Raw genomic sequence first — 21059 nt, forward strand, 5'->3', positions numbered from 1 at the left:
TGACATGTACTGTCCCTGCCTGGGACCAAGTCAAGGACAATGAAGGGCAAGAGTATGCCCTGGAACAGAAACTATCCCTAGCCCCTACCGATCCCCTAGGCACTTGTGTACTGCAGCTCTGAAAGGATTGGACTGGTATGCGCATATTCCATCCAGCCGATCAGAGGGCAAGGTGGAGAGACAGAGGCCTATGTGACATGATTGGGGAATCTAATGGATGGTACCTGTAAACGTGCTGTTCACATTTCATGTTAGCTTATCAAACTCATGCAGCAGCTAACATGATTTACCCTGAATAGAATTTGGATGGACTCTTAGATTTACAGCTTGGACCCAGGTGGTGAACGTTCCAATCAGCTGGTCAGTATGAGGAATGACCCGGAGGAAACTGTCAATAGAGATGCTATTAAATCAATGCCCTGCCAGTATCCTATCAGCCAGATGGGATCTTCCATATAGATCCTATTAAATTAGTATTCTAATTCATTATTCTATGGGCCCTTCCCTCTCAGCTAGAAATATCACTCATCTAGAAAAATCATCTTAGATGGACTCACTTAAAGAATGAAGTCATAGATTAATTTACCTGATGGCTTATGCCCAATAGCATACACTGAGTGTACAAAACATTAGGAACACAGGCTTATTCCATGACATAGACTGACCAGGTAAATCCAGGTGAACGCTACGATCCCTTATTGATGTCACTTGTTAAATCCACTTCAATCAGTGTAGATGAAGGGGAGGAGACAGGTTAAAGAAGGATTTTTAAGCCTTGAGACAATTGAGGCATGGATTATGTATATGTGCCATTCAGAGGGTGAATGGGCAAGACAAACTATTTTAATGTCTTTGAACAGGGTATGGTAGTAGGTGCAAGGTGCACCAGTTTGTGTCAAGAACTACAACGCTGCTGGGTTTTTCACGCTCAACAGTTTCCCATGTGTATCAAGAATGGTCCACCACCCAAAGGCCATCCAGCCAACTTGTCATAACTGTGGGAAGCATTGGAGTCAACATGGGCCAGCAGCCCTGTGGAATGCTTTCGGGGTGGGGGGGTGCAACTCAATATTAGGAAGTACCTAATGTGTTGTACACTCAGTGTAAATGGACCATTATTACACAATAAGATTGAAATCTTATCTTACTGGCGTTTCGGATGTACAGCTAGAGCTTAATCAGTATGAGCCCTGTATGTTAGTGTTGGAGTGAGAGAGAGAGAGATGACGGCATTTCATGGAATAATGATGTTGCAACTCCATCTTGTGGTGATATGGGAAGATGCATAGACTGGCCAAAAGCCATGACTACAGCCAGACCCAGAAGAGACTGGAACTCATGATACCGACCACAAAAAAATATGTATTTTGAGGGACCTACTGTATACTATATCGGCACTAATAACTTATTTATCGAAAGTACTTCGTTACAGTCTACTATGTTAATTAAGTTGAAATATCATTGATGGGGCAAAGTGGAAAGAGAAAGTTATGATGTAATAGACACAATTTTTAGATGCAATATCTTTTTGTAGGGGTAAACTACATTTCTGGAGGTTTCAGTATGCCAAGAATGGGGTACACTGACCCCTTGTGGGGAAGAATATGGACTCAAAAATCAGAGAGCTTCACTGTAAGCTACAGCAGGTGCATACACCTGTCATAGAACACGCTACTATGGAAACTCCTGTGTTGAATATTGACCTGCACATGTATGCATGAACATGTTGTCCATCATTTTGGTAGATTATGTTAGAATATACAGGTAACTGACAAAATAAAGGAAACACTTGAGTAAATGAGGGATACAAAGTATATTGAAAACAGGTGCTTCCACACAGGTGTGGTTCCTGAGTTAATTCAATGTTTTATCCCATTTCGTTCCAATTGAACATGACCCCAAAATCAGTGTAGTGGTTTATCTGTACCTCAATGAAGACTCCATCCCAATGGTGCCTGTGTAGTTTCTGGGGTAAGGCCCCCTGTTTCTCCCACTGCCCATTCATCCCAGTTGGGCAGGCCAGTAAATCTGGGGTCATGGCATCTCCACTGACAAGTCCTACAGTTAGGCTAGGACGTGATGCTTGGACAGACGTCTTGCTGTCCTCATTCGACCACCTCTGGGTCTTTTCTATCGGGCTTTAAGGTTTCTGGATAGCTCTCCACAAGCTGTCAAGTCATCCACACAAAATGTCCTAAACATTTAACTTCACTCTGGATCAAATGTGTAAAGTTTCAAGAGGATTTCATTCATTCATTTTAAGCAATTAACATCCTATCATGTATAAAAATGCCCAGTTGCCCATTATTTTGGCAACCATGGCTAGAAAAAGAGATCTCAGTGACTTTGAAAGAGGGGTCTCAAAGGAGCATAGCGGGTTCAAAGGGTGTGTGTGTGTGTGTGTGTGTGTCTCAGTCCAGCTTTTCAAAAGTTATCTATCTGGATTCCGGCTATCGGATGAGATTAAATGCATAGAAATCGAATGAATAGAACAGGACTCCCCATTCAGGTCTGTGACTTGTCCGTTCTATTCATTCTATTTTTATGCATTTAATCCTATCCGACAGGCAAAATCCAGATAACTTGTGAAAAACTTGGCCAAGATCTCAACCCAACTGAACACTTATGGGAGATTCTGTTGCGGCGCCTGAGACAACGTTTTCCACCACCATCAACAAAACACATCCATCCCTCTAATAGTGTGCCAGACACTTGTAGAATCTATGACAAGGCGCATTGAAGCTGTTCTGACGGCTCGTGGTGGGCCCAACGCCCTATTAAGACACTTTGTGTTGGTGTTTCCTTTATTTTCGCAATTACTTGTATCTATCTTGGCACTTACATAATCTGGAAATATCAATCACATTCCATTTTCCCCATCCATTGGCAACGTGCTTATCCATGCTGTGTGATGCAGAGCCATAGAAAGGCCTATATGTCTATATAACTATAGCTCTAGTGTGACCTCACTGTCTGGTGCGATCAATGTAGTTTCGGTCACTATTCGTGGAGACTGCAGAAACTATAAGTCCCAGGAATGCAAGACTGGCTGTGATGCAACAGGGTTGTGTAACTTAGTAAAATCTTTAAGGCACCAATGATATTATACTGGAGTCATAAGACCCAATGTCTTACTTAAAGACCCATAAGACCCAATGTCCCAACTTAAAGGCCCAGTGCAGTCAAAAACTAGATTTTTCTGTGTTTTATACATATTTCCACATATATATATTTACACACTATGAGGTTGGAATTATACTGTGAAAATTATGATAATGCCCTTTTAGTGTAAGAGCTGTTTGAAAAGACTGCCTGTTTTGGTGGGACAGATTTGGCCTTCCATGGAGACATCACCAGGTGGTAAATTAGTTAATAGACCAATAAGAAAGAGTTCCAAATCTCTGCCAATAACAGCTAATTTCCAGTTTCCCCCTCCCCACTCAGACCACTCCCAGACAGTCCAAGCAAAATTCTTGCTTGTGAAATTGAACTTTTCTAAGAAGCTATTTTTGTTTGTTTTCAATTAAAATGGTCAAAAACAATCACAGTAAGGTATTTAGTTGTTAAATAAATAAAAAATGGCTGCATTGGACCTTTAAGTAAAAATGCATGGACATGGGTTATCATGACTGAATAGGTGAATGCACTGCAGGCTATATGTGCAATGATTCATTAAACGTTACAAGGACAACAGCAGCAGGTCTGCGCATTTTGCAATAGTGTTACTGTGTAGACTAATGTTGCGTTATTCATTGCTTATGAAGGTGCTATTTAAGTCTTAATAAACTTCTGCAAAGTCAACGATGCACTGCAACCTTTCCGTGGAATCATAAGAACATTATATTATTTGAAAAAAGTAGACAAAGGGCTATATTCCAAACATGTAAAATATTGTTTGAGAGAGAATATGCTATGTTCATTATCCTGTTGGTTATTGCTACTTGTTGGATCAGCAATGGAAATACAATGGACCTCTCCACTAACAACCAATATAATCTTAAGCTAATATAAAGCTTTTGCATTAGGCCTATAGAACTGCTGAATACTGACTAAATGTTACTAGGCTTATCAAAATGTATGCAGGCAAAAAATATCCCTTAGACATCAGTAGCAGCCCTAATTAGCTAATTGACTCAATTAGGTAGGCTGAGATTGAAAAAAAAAACCTGCATCGTGAATCAGTCTACTGTAACTGAATGACAGTGATGCTGTTTTGGGATGCTTCATATCATCATCATTCATTATGGTCACCAGTATTTTCCAGTAGTTTCTCGGGCGTTACCTCTTCCCAGCTTCAGCAAGAGCATAAGAGATGCCATTCGAAAAGCAAAACAAACGTAATTGAGAGGTCTCTCCAATGGCGCCCTCTCTGCCTTGTTTATAGTGTCTTCGTTTACCAGCCTTGCGCGCGCGTGCCACTGTCGTCAACCGATTCCTGTCTGGAGTGTCTGACCGCCGGTGGGCGAGTGGGGTGTGTCTGCGAGCGGAGAGAGCTTGCGGTTCAGACTCCTTGTACACAACACGACTCGAGTGAGAATAAAATGCTGCAAAATCTGAAATTGACACGACTCGGAGTCTAGCGGTAATCTGACACTTGTTTGTTCGCCAGTTCGGAGAGAGACTGCCTGGAACCATGAAGAAATCGAGCCCGGCGAAGCAACTACCACCGCCACCGGCTGAAGTCACCGTGCCAGATAACGAGGTTACTGTGCAACAACTGAACGAGCTGTTGTCAAACAGCAGCGGATTTTACAGTTTACCAACACAGCATTTCAACGAGGTCTTCCCTAGAATATACGTTGGTAACGCGTAAGTTATTTTTATTTGACCAACATTCAGAGGAATATGTGCACGTTAGTTAATTCGTTTCCCTTTAAACAAACAGTAACCTACGATATTTATCAGATGGCACCGACAGGTAGGGTATTCTTTGCTTCATCGTCCCTAGCAACGCATCCCTATCTGTTCAGACAGACACGTTCATGACAATATTGAGCACAGAAAATGTCAGAATAATATATAACAATATTTGCAGGCTATAGAATTTCATTGTTGACACCCATGAATTAAAACCCTACTGTAAACGAATATTTTCCAATTTAACAAATTGCAGAATTCCAGCAACAAAGGCTATAGCAATCTACCATCATCAATAAAAAGTGTTTTAGGATTCAAATGGATTTGACTACTAACAGTATGAAGGGGGTTGGTGTTGATATGCAATCTCTTCATTCATAATATTTGTCACGAGCATGGAAGGAGGCTGTTCTCTCGTTCAGAATAGATTAAGAAAATAGTGTATTTTCTAGAGTCACATCGCTCTGAATAGATGAAGGAAATAGTGAATATTCTACAGGCACATGTTCCCTTTCGAACGTTCGTATTTGAAGGGCGATACAAAACGCCCGATTTTATTTGAAACGACTCCATTATATTATCGGTACCATCTAGTCTGTGGATGATCTCCCGCGGTTTCATTCAACGCCCCTATTCTATTCTATTAGACATTTACATATACAGCAGTGCTGAAATAATCTGGTTTTAAATGTTTGTACGAAACAAAGAATCGGATATGGAATCCATACACACAATTTTCTCAAACTGTTGGATTGTGAGTGTCAATGTAGGCAATATTGATCAGGGAACTAGACATCGTGCAACCTAAATGAATGAAGCAGACGAGACAACATTTTCATTATTATATATATTTAACGAATACACTCGCTCTTCAATCCAGTTTAATTCCACCTGTGTAAATAATGCTGACATATGCACACTGGTCCCCAAGGCTCCACTGGGGTTTTCAATATTGTTTCCGATATTGAAACACCTTTCAATTGATAACACCCCTCTACACACCTTCATCTCTTACTTACCTTTACACACACACACACACACACATACACTCTTTCTCAAAGGGGGGTGGAGGGCTAGACCAGTCTCTCATGCTGTTCCCTTAACTGGGTCGTACCACCCATTAGGTGTCTTTTGAGTAGTGTCAGAATAATGCATAATCAGCCATCACTTCCCTTGGAACAGGAAGCTTGTGTGCAACAGGGAGGGGCAATTGAATGCAAGCTTAACAAGAAAATTGCATTTGTTAAAACAATTCTAGCCTGTCCAGCAACAGTATGGGTGACAGGGTTGATGTGTTTAGCTTAACCCGCTCAGATTTCCACCACAAAACACCAGAAAATTGGCGAAAAGAGTAGAACCAGCCCCCCCCTGCTTTTACATTATGATTTGACTAATTTAAAAATAATATTGAATGAATCACTAATCACATGAAATAAATAATAACCTTCAGAAATAACTTTGTCAAAGTAACAAAATAACTCGGTATTTAAAATAATGTTAAATACTTGGAGAAATGTTGGGGTTAAGTGGGTTAAAATCTTCTTAGAATTCAGAGGGTGCACAGAGGGACATGTCAAAATGCAGAATTTTGGCACATTACCAAGTCTTTATTAAAATAGAAATCTGATAAAAAATAGAATTTTCAAAGTGTTCTACAGTGCATAAAGTATTCAGACCCTGTGTCTTTTTCAGCCTTGTTCTAAAATGGAAAAACTGAAATATCACATTTACATAAGTGTTCAGACCCTGTGCTATGAGACTCGATATTGAGCTCAGGTGCATCCGGTTACCCATGGATCATCATTGAGATGTTTCTACAACTTGGTTGGCGTTCACCTGTAGTAAGTTCAATTGATTGGACATGATTTGGAAAGGCATACACCTGTCTGTATAAGGTCCCACAATTGACCGTGTATGACAGAGCAAAAACCAAGCCATGAGGTTGATGGAGTTGTTCGTGGAGCGCCGAGACAGGATTGTGTCAAGGCACAGATCTAGGGAAGGGTACCAAAACATTTCTGCAGCATTGAAGGTCCCCAAGAACACAGTGGCCTCCATCATTCTTAAATGGAAGAAGTTTGGAACCAACAAGACTCTTCCTACAGCTGGCCACCGGGCCAAACTTAGCAATCGGGGGATAAGGGCCTTGGTCATTGAGGTGAACAAGAACCTGATGGTCACTCTGACAGAGCTCTAGAGTTCCTCTGTGGAGATGGGAGAACCTTCCAGAAGGACAACCATCTCTGCAGCACTCCACCAATCAGGCCTTTATGATACAATTCTAAACCTGTTTATTTCTCATTATGGGTTATTGTATGTAGATTGATGAGGAAAAAACCAAGTTAATACATTTTAGAATGAGGATGTATCGTAACAAAATGTGGAAAAAGTCAAGGGGTCTGAATACTTTCCGAATACACTGTATACGATCTTAGTGTTATGCTTTCACAACGCAATTCAGAGAAACAGATGGTAATTTTGGTGCGCATAGAAAGTCATGAGTGCATTCAGGTGCATATGCCGTGGTGACTTTTCTTCCCAATAAACGAACAGGCTCATTCTGTTCAGAACAACCCAGGGTGTGATGCCATGTCATCTTGTAACTGTACATCAAGCATAGTGATCAGAAACGTTGACACATTATGACATGAGTTTTATGATTTGGAAATGTGAATTGCACATTTGGACTCTCTGTGTTTGGCTTGCTTGTATGACGTCAAAGCGTTATATATTATAATCCTCAACGTTTCATCTTTAAAAATATATAGTCCTCTTAATGTACAGAATTTCCCTCACTCTGACAACAAAAAATGTGCAAAAGCTGCCCAGTTAGGGGAAGGGATGGGGGCAACTTCTTGTCGCGTGCGGTGCTCAAATTCAGAATGGCTGTCAGTCAAAACCCATACAGCGCTTTAAAGTGCAGAGCCAGAGCTCTGACATCATGAATAGCATGTTACTGTACAGCCACTACGCTGCCATTTTCGACCCTTGTACAGGTACGAGTGTAAAGGGCTACAATATCCAAGGCAGGCAAAAGGCACACATTTCGTGGAACGACCCAGCTATAAATGCAATGTGGTTGGTTGACTGAGTACTATGTAATGAGGGTGCCGTGTCTTCCCCACAATTTACAGCCCACCATTCCAGTAAGGTCAGTACCTAGTAATCCCTTATGCTGTGCGCATGTAGGATGTGTGTTGGTCCCAATGTATATGTAAAGTCCAGCACACATACGCTGCACATACCTAGTCGAGATGATGTCATGAATAAAGTCCATGCATGGCCTGTGTTTTACATGTACTTGGGTGAAAGAAATCCACATTGAGGACATGCACAGTAACTTGAAATAGCTCAGTCTTAAAGTGGCAATATGTAACTTTTTGGGTGACCTGACCAAAATGTACACCAGCTTCAAACAGCTGAAACAACAATATATTTGGTTATGGAAAATGTATTTCACAGCGGTTTAGATTGTACAATGATTCTCTACACTATACCAGCTTATTTTGTCACATAAACTGAAATTAGGCGAACTATTCGAGTTTTAGTAACCAGGAAATAGAGGAACAATTTCTGAATAGTGCAACTTTAATATACAGAATTTGACAATCAATAGTAGATTGTATAGTTTTCCTTTACCCATGTACAGGAAGCTCCTAAGTCTCTCCCTCTTGTCTAATGATATCCATCACTTGGCTCCAGTCATTGCCAAGAGAGTATTAAGAGGGTGAGCTGGATAGAAAGCAAGCACATTACCTCTGTGTTACAACAAAATCAATTTGATTGTGCCACTCTCTCGGGCCAAGATACAACTTGACACATTGACAAGACATCTTGTCTTCGACTAAGTTTACACAATGGTCATTGTTCTAAGTGGTTAAATGTCGTCTGGGGTTTTTTACCTTTATTTTGAAATGTGTAAAGAAGACCCTTGGATATTGGAGACAACACAGTAAATAGAATATGTGTATATCCTTTCTGCTTACAGTAAATTTCATGACAAAACATTTCACTGTCATATTCATTGTATTTGTGAGAAAACAACAGATGCTTAAAATGACCTCCTATATCTTGAAGAGCATCATCGTCCAATGTAGAGTAAAGGGTTTATGGCAGAGGTACCAGGAATATGTATGGATTGCCTATTGATTAAGGTCTACACACTGACCACTCACACCACTGTCTGTTCCACAGGAACCAGTGGCTTCTCACATGTTCTATGTTGAAGGTCAGCCAGAGAAGGGGTGTATTCACTACAGAAACCGTTTACCGTTTCTAAGAACCAAGCGGAAGCAAACAGGGCAAACGTAACGTAACGAAACGGGGTGGGACCTACCTGAATTTGTCCAATTGAAACAGACTAAACGTTTTGCAACAGAATCTGTGTGATGATTAGACCACTGTTGCCTCATAGCTCAAGCTGATAAGTAGCTGGCTGCTGTTAATTTAAAACAATGGACAGACAAACACACACACACACACACAGTGTCATGCCCATTAAGTCTGAGGGGGCAGATTGATACATTTTCACTGTAAAAAAAATAAATATATATATTATAGAAGATTTTTTATTTTAACCTATAATTGGCATTATTTAATTATGAGTTAAGTTTCATTGTACATGTGGGACCTTGACACCAAAATACTCGTAATATTTGCCAACAGATCTCCGTTAGCTTCTAAAGCTATCATGTTAAAACACTCTCTGCTTGAAAAGTCTAGTAGGCTCGTAACACAAACTTGAGTAGTGAGTTGCTCTCCGAAAGAAACCACCATCCATGGAACCCGGATGTTGATGGAAGCCATGATGTAAGGTGTGCTAAAATGCTTTCGTCGACGCCCACTCAGGCTTTAATATAAAAGCGCTGGGCAGCCCCTGGTTGATGGCACACTTTGGCTCTTTGTAAGGGCTTGTATTAATAATGGATAGACTGGGACTGCAGAGAGGAGGAGTATGAGTGGAGGACATGTAAACACACACACACACAAGCAGGTATGCATACACATGCGGGCAGGCACTGGTGTACACACTCGCATATAGATGCTCAAATAATATTGGCTATATCTGTAGACTCAGGAGCTTACAGGCACTTACTCTGAAACACATGCTCAATGTGACACACACACACACACCTTCCTCTCACACAGTCATCGTCATTACAGGAGAAATATCACCACAATCTTCCATGGCTCCACCAAGATAGACAAAGCCTCACAGCAGGAAGAGAGAGAGAGAGAGAGAGAGAGAGAAGAAAAAAGGGTAGACACAGTAGGGAGAGAGATGGATAGACACAGTGGGGAGAGAAAAAGCGAGTGAGCGCAAGGGGGAGAGTGAGAGAGTGTGTGAGTTATGGGTCTCTGTGGACAGATCTGAGTGGCTGAGCCCCATGTACAGAAGCCATCGCTCCAGCACCTCGGAGGAGCCTTGGCCTACAGGCAGGCAGACAGATGGGCTGCCTCATCCCCAGTCATAAAGAAAGATGGTGGCAGACTGGATCTTTATTAGTCAGCCCGGCAGCGTGGGTGTGTTGACCCTCTGTCTCAGGGGACCCATCCAGGGTCACTCAGCCTCTCCACATCCCTGCCTGGAGCCGGATGATATGCTTATCCAACTGTAGAGCACTCGGGGGGGAGATGATGTAGAGCATAGTAAGTACAATTAACAGAAACTGTATTCAATTAGGTAGGTAGGTACAGTGCCTTCAGAAAGTATTCAGACCCCTTGACATTTTGTTGTGTTACAAAGTGGGATTAAAATGGATTTAATTGTAAAAAAAATAAAAAATACTCTGTCAAAGTGTAAGAATAATGTGAACGTTTGTAAAAATATATACAGTACCAGTCAAAAGTTTGGAGGGGTTTTTCTTTATTTTTACTATTTTCTATGTTGTAGAATAATAGTGAAGACATCAACACTATGAAATACCACATTTGGAATCATGTAGTAACCAAAAAAGTGTTAAACAAATCAAAATATATTTTATATTTGAGATTCTTTAAATAGCCACCCCTGGCCTTGATGATAGCTTTGCACACGCTTGGCATTCTCTCAACCAGCTTCACCTGGAATGCTTTTCCAACAGTCTTGAAGGAGTTCCCACATATGCTGAGCACTTCTTGGCTACTTTTCCTACAGTCCAACTCATCCCAAACCATCTCAATTGGGTTGAGGTTGGGTGATTGTGGATTGCCAGGTCATATGATGCAGCACTCCATCACACTTTAAGCACCAGCTGTCAGAGCAGCTCACAGATCACTGCACCTGTACATAGCCAATCTGTAAATAGCCCATCCAACTACCTCATCAACATATTATTTTGTTATTTTATTTTTGCTCATTTGCACCCCAGTACCGCTACTTGCACACCCATCTTCTGCACATTTATCACCCCAGTGTTTAATTTTCCATACTGTAATAATTTCGCCACTATGGCCTATTTATTGCCTCACCCCCCTTATCCTACCTCATTTGCACACACTGTATATAGACTTTCTCTATTGTATTTTTGACTGTACGTTTGTTTATTCCATGTGTAACTCTGTTGTTTGTATCACACTGCTTTGCTTTATCTTGGCCAGGTCGCAGTTGTAAATGAGAACTTGTTCTCAACTAGCCTACCTGGTTAAATAAAGGTGGAAAAAAAGTCTCTCCTTTTTGGTCAAATAGTCCTTACACAGCCTGGAGGTGTGTTGGGTCATTGTTCTGTTGAAAACAAATGATAGTCCCACTAAGCGCAACCCAGATGGGATGGTGAATCGCTGCAGAATGCTGTGGTAGCCATGCTGGTTAAGTGTGCCTTGAATTCTAAATAAATCACAGACCGTGTCACCAGCAAAGCACCCCCACACCATCCCACCTCCTCCATGCTTCACGGTGGGAACCACACATGCCGAGGTCCTCCGTTCACCTACTCTGCATCTCACAAAGACACAGCGGTTGGAACCAAAAATCTGAAATTTGGACTCATCAGACCTAAGGACAGATTTCAACCAGTCTAATATCAATTGCTCGTATTTCTTGGACCAAGCAAGTCTCTTCTTATTATTTATGTCCTTTAGTAGTGGTTTCTTTGCAGCAATTCGCACAAGTCCTGATTCACGCAGTCTCCTCTGAACAATTGATGTTGAGATGTCTGTTACTTGATTTTTGAAGCATTTATTTGGGCTTCAATTTCTGAGGCTGGTAACAATTGAACTTATCCTCTGCAGCAGAGGTAACTCTGGGTCTTCCTTTCATCTGGTGGTCCTCATAAGAACCAGTTTCATCATAGCGCTTGATGGTGTTTGCGACTGCACTTGAAGAAATATAGAAAAACCATTGAATGAGTAGCTGTGTCCAAACGTTTGACTGGTACTGTGTGTGTATGTGTGTGTAATATATATGAAAAAATATATGGGGGATTGGAAATGATGCTGACAATTACATTGAGGGAAGCCACAATCTATCTGCAATATAAAAAAATATATTTATATTAAACTGTCACACAGCCACTCAGGAACATTCACTGTCTTCTTCCTAAGCAACTACATTGTAGATATGGCCTTGTGTTTTAGGTTTTTGTCCTGCTGAAAGGTGAATTAATCTCCCAGTGTCTAGCGGAAAACAGACCGAACCAGGTTTTCCTCTGATTTTGCCTATTCTTAGCTCCATTCAGTTTTTTTATTCTGTACAAACTTCCTTATTTTCACTCTGTTAATTAGGCTGGTATTGTGGAGTAACTGCAATGTTGTTGATCCATCCTCAGTTTTGTCCTATCGCAGCTATTAAGCTCTGTAACTGTTTTGAAGTCATCATTGACCTCATGGTGAAATCCCTGAGTGGTTTCCTTCCTCTCCGGCAACTGAGTTCGGAAGGACGCCAATATCTTAGTGGTGACTGGGTGTACTGATACACCATCCAAAGGGATATCCAATTTCTGCTTTTTTTTTTACCCATCTGCCAATAGGTGCTCATCTTTGCGAGGCATTGGGAAAAACTCTGGTCTTTGTAGTTTAAATCTGTTTGAAATTCATTGCTCGACTAAGGGACCTTTTACAATTATCTATATGTGTGGGGTGCAGAGATGAAGTAGTCATTCACAAACAATGTTAACTATTATGGCACACAGTCCATGCAACTTAATATGTGACTTGTTAAGCACATTTCTACTCCTGAACTTATTTAGGCTTGCCATAACAAAGGGCTTAGAATACTTATTGACTCAAGACATTTCAGCTTTTCATTTTTATTCATTTGTAAAAATTAAATAAAACATAATTCCACTTTGACATTATGGGGTTGTGTGTGTGTGTGTGTGTGTGTGTGTGTGTGTGTGTAGGCCAGAGACCAAAAAAACTAAATTTTATATTCTGGCTTTTACACAACAAAGTGTGGAAAAAGTCAATAGGTGAGAATACTTTCTGAAGTCACTGTATATACCCAGTGATAAGAGTATCTGGAAGGCGGCTAGTTTAAATACCAGGTAGGGCGTCTGAACTGGCAACTGGAGAGATACTGGTTTCAGGTCATAGCTACCATCCACTGCCGTTGTGCCCTTGAGCAAGGCATGTATCCCCTACCCAGCTCCAGCAGCGCTACACTGCAGCGGACCCTGTCCTACCCAATTGTTTTTTTTGGGGGGGGGAGTGTGATTCCTGACAGGGTTGGATTTGTACCCCTGATCATGTGATAAAGCTGTGCCCCATAGTGGCCATGAGCTGAAACTAAACTGCAATAGGGAAACGCATGAATAAAACTGGAGAAAGAAGGAAGGGAGCAGAGATGGAGGAGAGCAGGAAGAGATGTATAGTTGTCTGGAAGTTGAGTAGATAAAGATGGAGATGCAGTCACTGGAGTGGAGCTGGCTGAGTATGGAGCTCTCTAGCCTCTCTTCTCTTCCTGGCCTTGTCTGAAATCTGTCTTTCCTACTACTTACTAAAATGACATGTTGTGTACTAATCATACTACATTCTATTTAGAATGTACTGTTTAGTAAAAACGTATGCAGTAAGCAACAAACATCCTACTCAAACATGCTGAGAAGACGTCATCTAATGCGCAATTCCCTGCAATACTGTTTATTTTTGTAGAGCACGCCCCCTATTCTGATTATCAGCTGTTGTCAAACACACTGGAATGTAAAAAGACGATTATCTTCCTTAGTGTGCCGTGAATTCTACTCAATGAAAAGCCGAAATGAGTATGACATCCTGGCATTTTAAAGCATACTCACCCAAAAGCCTACTAGGTATGGGTGTTCGGACACGACCCCTCTCTCTCGCTCTCTCTCAGGCCCTATCTGTATCTCTCTCTCCTCTCCCCATAGTTATTTTTTTTATTTTCTTTCTTTCTTTTCCTTTTCTTATCTTTTCATCTCATTTTTTATTTTTATTTTATTCATTTTTTTCCTTTCTTTTTCTTTGACTTTTTTTCTTCTCATTTTTCTTTTCCTTTTCTTTTCTTTCCACCTCCATGGGTGTCGTAGCCCTATTTCGGTCAGTGTTGAGGATGCCCGTGGCTTTCTGTCTTCCCCTGGGCAGCACCCAAGATCTCCTTTTCCTTGGCATGTCTCCATGACTCCGGACATTCCCCTGTCCCCTGGGGAGCCACTAACATAGGCAGACATCTCCACTGTCTAAAAGCGGCTCCACCATTTATCCCGTTCAAGCTCCAACCAGCCATGGCAGAGCAAGGCCACGTCGACAGCTAGGTCTGAGACCGGGCTAGATGGGGTGGCCTGTGTTGGGTGTGAAAATCGACATGCAGTAAAACCCATTCAACACAATTTTCACAACGATGAGCTAAGAGTGCCGTGGCAACTCAGAACATTTAGGATGACGAGCTGGAGAGGCGTTGAGATGGTGTTAGGAGAATGGCTTGAATAGCAGGTCTGGGACAACTTTGGACTGTAGTTTTAAAACAGTCAGCTGCTAAAACTTGGTTTTGGAACCTAGTACATTGTGATGTTTAGATTGCCAGCCATTGCTTATTTACTCTAACTTGTCTTGAGTAGCTACTCTACAAAGCTGATAATAGTGACTCTGGAAGCCACTGTTCTCAGATGTGGCCCATGCGTAATCAATGTCTGATGTCTACCTCATAGAAATATCTATTTCTATGGTCTACCTCTCCAGGTTTGTGGGCCAGAATCTGATGCGTCTGCAGAAGCTGGGCGTGACCCACATCCTGAACGCGGCGGAGGGCAACTCCTTCATGCACGTCAACACCAACGCAGAGTTCTATGCTGGCTCGGGCATCACCTACCACGGCATCCAGGCCAACGACAAGCCTCAGTTCAACCTCAGTACATTTTTTGAGGAGGGGGCGGACTTCATCGAGAAGGCTCTGGCACACAACAATGGCAAAGGTGAGACTGATGACTCTGGGCTCTCTTTTACCACAGGAGGCTGGTGAGGGGAGGACAGCTCATAGTAAAGGATGGAATGGAGTGAATGGAAGGGTATCAAACACATGGAAACCATGTTCCGTTCTAGCCATTACTATGAGTCCGTCCTCCCCAAATAAGGTGCCACCAGCCGCCTGTTGTTACTGAGCTGTTTGTTCGACTAAGTGACAATCCGTTTGGCATTCCATAGTGATGTACATTGAAGAGGCCCAGTTCAATTGACTTCAGTACACGGTTGACTGAGGTGAACTGATATGCCTTTAGCATTGGTCTCCGTATGGTCGCTGTCTCTCTGCTACAGTAGGTTGTCTGATGTAAAGACTTGGGGGAGCTTTATTTTAAGGTACTGTTTCTACAGGTATTTACTTGGTATAAGTTATTATTGTGTATTTACCATTTTACCATGTAATTTAGAAGCCAAATACATGATTTATTTCTGTACTGTAAAATAGAGCGCCAATCGCCCCTTATTGGTCAAAGAGCAATATGATCAAAGGGCAGTATGGTGTGTTACCCTCAGTTTTTTTCTCGTTTCAAAATGTTTGTTCCCCTGGTTAAAACTGTAGACTACCTCTTGTTGCTCCAAGTCTGTTATGAGAAGAGGAGTAACAGAAACTGTCCTTCAGGGTATAAAATGTTTAACGATGCATTCTCTGTCACTGGTAAGAGATATTCCTGTAAACTGTTTCTCAGGCTAGTCCTATTGCACATTGCTATATCATCGGATGTTTCGATTAGTTGAATGTGGTGAGAACATTTGCGCTGGTCATAGATGGATCTATTGTACCAAACCAGACACTCCACATTTTTCCAGAGAGAGCAGGCACAGACACCGGTTTGGCACACATTATTTTTCCTTTGCGCTGTGTTCCAGTAAAAAATGCTTAGAAGATGTCACTTCAAGAGGGCCATTTTGATGTGATAAATTACCATGACACTGTTTGAAACATTGCATTGAACAGCACATTGAATGCGTTTGACAGTACTATTTAAAATATGTGTCGGAGATTTGTAACAGAGCCCCAACCAAGACAAAACAAAGGGAAATCTAGCAGGGAAGCCGAACAACAAAAGATAAAGGGAGTGCCATTCACTTCAACCAAACCCCTCTAACTCATAACAGCCTCTGTAGACCGAAAGAACTACAACTCTGGCTCCTCTCTCCCAAAACATTACTGGGGTGTTGACAGACCCTCGGGGCCCATTTAATTGGAGCCCTGAACCCTGTGTTTTATGGCATTGATTTAATGTAATCTTTGACACAGCGGAACAATTATAAAGCGTCTTAATTCCCGGGCAATTTGGCAGCAGCAGCGTCTACACCCCAGTCAATCACAGTGGCTACAGTAGGGGAGGAAGAGGAGGACAACAAGCCGGAACACCAGCTCACTCTGGTGGATATGGTGTCTTGCTGTAACCCATCAAGGCTTGATCAGTGACATTTTGTGTCACTGAGCTGTGGAAAGGTCAAAGGTCAGGGACGGAGCTTGTGCATGTGCCTCGTCAGCAGGGGTGTGTGTGTGTGTGTGTGTGTGTGTGTGTGTGTGTGTGAAGCGATGAGCAGCTGATTCCGTGTGTATGTTCTGAGCGTCTACAGTCAGCCCTGGATTGATTGGCAGGGTGATTGGGGATTGGACAGAGGTCACTTAAATGGCAAGAGCCCCGAGACGCTGGGAGCGGTGTCAGGTTTCAAACACACTGCAGAGTCGGCAGATCAGAATTGAGCACGAGCAGATTGGCTTCTCAGTGAAGTTGGCACAGTGTATTCCTCCTGGGGAGTAGGGAGGTCGATAATAAATACATGAGTTGAGGAGTGGGATGTTGAGGTGTGTTTATGCACACAGAAATGCATGCATAGTTTACATATCCACTTGCACACACTGCTCTGGTCAGGCTACGGCAGTGGTTAGGAAAGTCAAGAAGTGAAGGTGGTTGACATTGACTTGTCTGCCGCAGAGGTCAGGCCCTGGATTGGCATCTCTCTGGCTGAGATGCTTCGCTGGGCAGTGTATATACGGAGCATCTGTTCCCTCCCTCTTTTTCTCCCTCCTTTCATCCCTGTACCTCACTGTCTTCCCTCTTTCTTTCCTTTTACTTCAGTCCCAGTCTTCGTCAGAATCCCAATAGCCAGAAATAGTCTCCTTTCGTTGTGCCCATTCCTTCAAGACCACTGATCTGAAAGCATTTGATGGGTTTAAGCAGTATAGTGGAACCCTATCCAGTCCTCTCAACTATCAGTGTTCATGATGGAAAAGGACTTGAGTCAAGGGGCCATTGAGGAGAATTGGGATGTAGCCTAAGTGTCTGTCTGTGTCCATCAGGGAAGGTGTACGTTCACTGCCGAGAGGGCTACAGCCGCTCGCCCACCATTGTCATCGCTTACCTCATGCTGCGCCACAAACTGGACGCCCGGGTGGCGGTTGCCACGGTGAGGCTGAAGAGAGAGATCGGACCCAATGACGGCTTTCTGCGCCAGCTGTGCCAACTCAACGAGAAGCTGGCAAAAGAGGGCAAGTTGAATGGGGTAATGCCAGTCGTGGCTGCCAGGTTAAAGACAAAGTAAGAGAGGGAGAGAGACCCAACCCCTCCTATTCTGCCTTCCATAGGAGAACACCTGACTCAATACACCCTGACCGGAAAACGTCTCACACACATGCACACACACGTACATGTAACATGCATGCATACATGCATACACTGTACATAATGGTGACAGTCACACAATAACTCTCACTCACACACACACAAACTCTCCTCTATCTGTCATGCTGCCGTCCTCTTTCTCACCTTCACTCTGTCTCTCGCTCTACTGATCTCCTTGGGTACATTTGTCTAAACCCCAGCCTGTTCCGATAGTGGGGAAGTATGTTAGGCCGAGGGGGGGGAAAGGAGGGTACCTGGGGCATGCAGGCATCCTTCTAACCATGGCTCAGTGCTTTACAGTTTACTCTGTCACCCATCTTCTCTCTGTAGATTCCATAAGCATACGTCCCACCGCTGGCACACACAGCCCCAAAGTTCCCTGGGTGTGATGTTTTGACTTGACCAATGAAGCATTCCCTAGACCATAGGCTTAAAACACTGAACATTTCTCTCCGTGTTCCACACTTTTGGAGCTCTGAGGTCGGAAGGGATGTACAAATAATATATTATAGCACAATCATTAAACAGAATCCCACTGCCGGGACTGTCAGACTACAATGATGTCATGACACCAACAAAATGATCTCTGACCAGTCTGGAATGTTTTGGGCCATTTTGGTTTAGACTATTCCTGATTGGGTGTGACAACGAAGCACACTGACATCACACAAGGAAGTGACATGGGTAGTGTTAGGTGGGCTAATTTGGTGTATAAAAAACATTCCATAGAGACTGGCTCCCCAAGATGTCATACACACACACACACACACACACACATCATGTCTAAGTAGAAGCAAGCAGCAACACACACACACCCATCATGTCTAAGTAGAAGCAATCAGCAACACACACACCCATCATGTCTAAGTAGAACCAAGCAGCAGCATGCACACACACACACACACACACACACACACACACACACACACACACACACACACACCCATCATGTCTAAGTAGAACCAAGCAGCAGCATGCACACACACACACACACCCATCATGTCTAAGTAGAAGCAAGCAGCAGCACACTTTCTTGTGTGCATTTACAGGGATGGAACCTATTTACAAAGGAAAACGCACTTACCATGCCAGACAGGTACCCACTGCCAATTCCAAAGTGCACATCCGTCGTTGTGTCCATCCCATAGATATACAGCTCCACTGTCAATCAATGCCACAATTGGCCCTTATATGTCCACTGCCTTGAACCAATATGTGCATACTAATGTTATGCCAATTTGGAGGTGAAATCTCAAGGCTTTTCTGTTTGTCTGTATTAGTACATTGCAGTATACTGTGTCTCAATGCCCTGCCATCCTATTGAAGTATATATTTAAGCAATAAGGCACGGGGGGGTGTGGTATATGGCCAATATATACCATGGCTAAGGCCTGTTCTTTCGCACGACGCAACCCAGAGTGCCTGGATAAAGCCCTTAGCCGTGGTATATTGGCCATATACCACAAACCCCCTTAGGTGCTTTACTGCTATTATAAAATGGTTACAAACGTAATTAGATCAGTCAAAATAAATGTTTTGTCATACTCGTGGTATACGGTCTAATATACCACGTATTTCAGCCAATCAGCATTCAGGGATCGAACCACCCAGTTTATGATATATGATCAGAACCAAGAGAGAAATGTCTCAGAGATGATTATAACCGGTGTTGCACATGAATTGAGATGAATTGTGGTAGGCTCTACAGCTTTCTGAAACAATTTCTGTCTTTAAATGACATTAGAATCAATGGAAAGACCAAAGGCTCCAGGCAAGCTCACAAGACATCTAACCCTAGGGGGGGTTGCCCCTCAAATTTCCCTGTTGCATCCGGAGTTGTCTTTGACTTAACTTCATGGTCAAGTGTGATAGACTGTCACTGGATCCAGCCCCACTAACAGGGACCGCGAGTCCTAACGAACCATCATCACTCCATTTTGGAAACGATGCACTAAAGAGGGGTCTAGCATAGTCACGGTTAGTTCACCCGGTTCTTCCCATGTGTCAAATCAGATAGCGCTCAGTCGCTCATCATAGAGGCCTAAGGGCTTATTGGTGCATCCATGGGTGGAATGAATAGAAGTGGAAATAGTTCTCTCTGTGTCTGAGAAAATGAACTCTGAAAACTAGGTTACGTTATGTCATACGGCACCATCTATTCCTCATTTTATATATCTATATACATAGAAATATTATACATGTGTATATACATATTTAAGCATTGACATATATGAATGTAGAGCAATGTGTCTATAATGTGTAAGTATCGTTAGTACATGTGTATATCACTGTAGTACTTATACTGTAGTTCTTATGTCAACATTAGATCACTCAGTCCTCTACTAACTCTTCTACATTCCTCCTATATTCCAATATCTCTATTTAAAGATGCCTTCATGCTTTTTCCTCTGCGTTCTGTTGAGGATATACATGGAGATCAATGGTGGGATTGTAGATCTATTTTTATTAGAATCTATTGATTCTGTGACGCAAGCTGATGACTGATGGGATGTTCTCTCTAACTCGGATGCTCTATGCTCTGACCCCAAGTCACCTCATAACGCCTTCTATCATTCACAAGTCAAAGAGGAGGCTGGTGGGAGGAGCACTATGAGGACGGGCTCATTGTAATGGCTGGAATGGAAGTATCAAACATATGGAGATCCATTGGTTCCATTCCAGCCATTACAATGAGCCCGTCCTCTTATAGCACCAGCCTCCTCTGTCACACTACTATTTATAACCACCATCACTCCAACTGCACAAAATCGAATATCTTTCCCTAATGAATCCATTTTAAAAACAAAATGATATTCCAGAAGGATCTATAACATTCCTGTATGATCTGGAGACCAACCTAACCTACTGTAGTTACTGAGAACCTTTGTGCCGTCAACGCAAACGTATTTCATAGATTTCCTGTGCCAAGCAGCCTACAGTAGCTGTTTATGACTGGCTTTGTTTTCTCTGTCTTGTTCTCTGTCTTGTTCTATCAGGCCAATATACCATGAGGCTGTTTTCCTACTAACCAACAATAGACAAGACACTGTTGGAGACATTTTAATTTCACATTTTTTTTGGGGGGGGGGGGGGTCATTCAAACCTTATTGATTACAAATGAAAGGTTGTTATTTAACCCTTTGGAGGATTTTGGTTTATTGTTCTAAGATGAGG

General features: G+C 42.4%; 1 protein-coding gene across 1 annotated transcript; it reads left to right on the forward strand.

Moving 5' to 3' along the window:
• Nucleotides 1-4363: 4363 nt before the first annotated feature.
• On the forward strand, nt 4364-18955 carry dusp3a (dual specificity phosphatase 3a). The gene is made up of 3 exons (XM_014159162.2): nt 4364-4809; nt 14971-15203; nt 17564-18955. Exons 1-3 carry the CDS (start codon nt 4634-4636, stop codon nt 17803-17805), a joined length of 651 nt encoding a protein of 216 aa, XP_014014637.1. The 5' UTR covers nt 4364-4633; the 3' UTR covers nt 17806-18955.
• Nucleotides 18956-21059: the final 2104 nt, after the last annotated feature.

The sequence above is a fragment of the Salmo salar genome, chromosome ssa19 (assembly GCF_905237065.1).
Source record: "Salmo salar chromosome ssa19, Ssal_v3.1, whole genome shotgun sequence".
Lineage (NCBI taxonomy): Eukaryota > Metazoa > Chordata > Actinopteri > Salmoniformes > Salmonidae > Salmo > Salmo salar.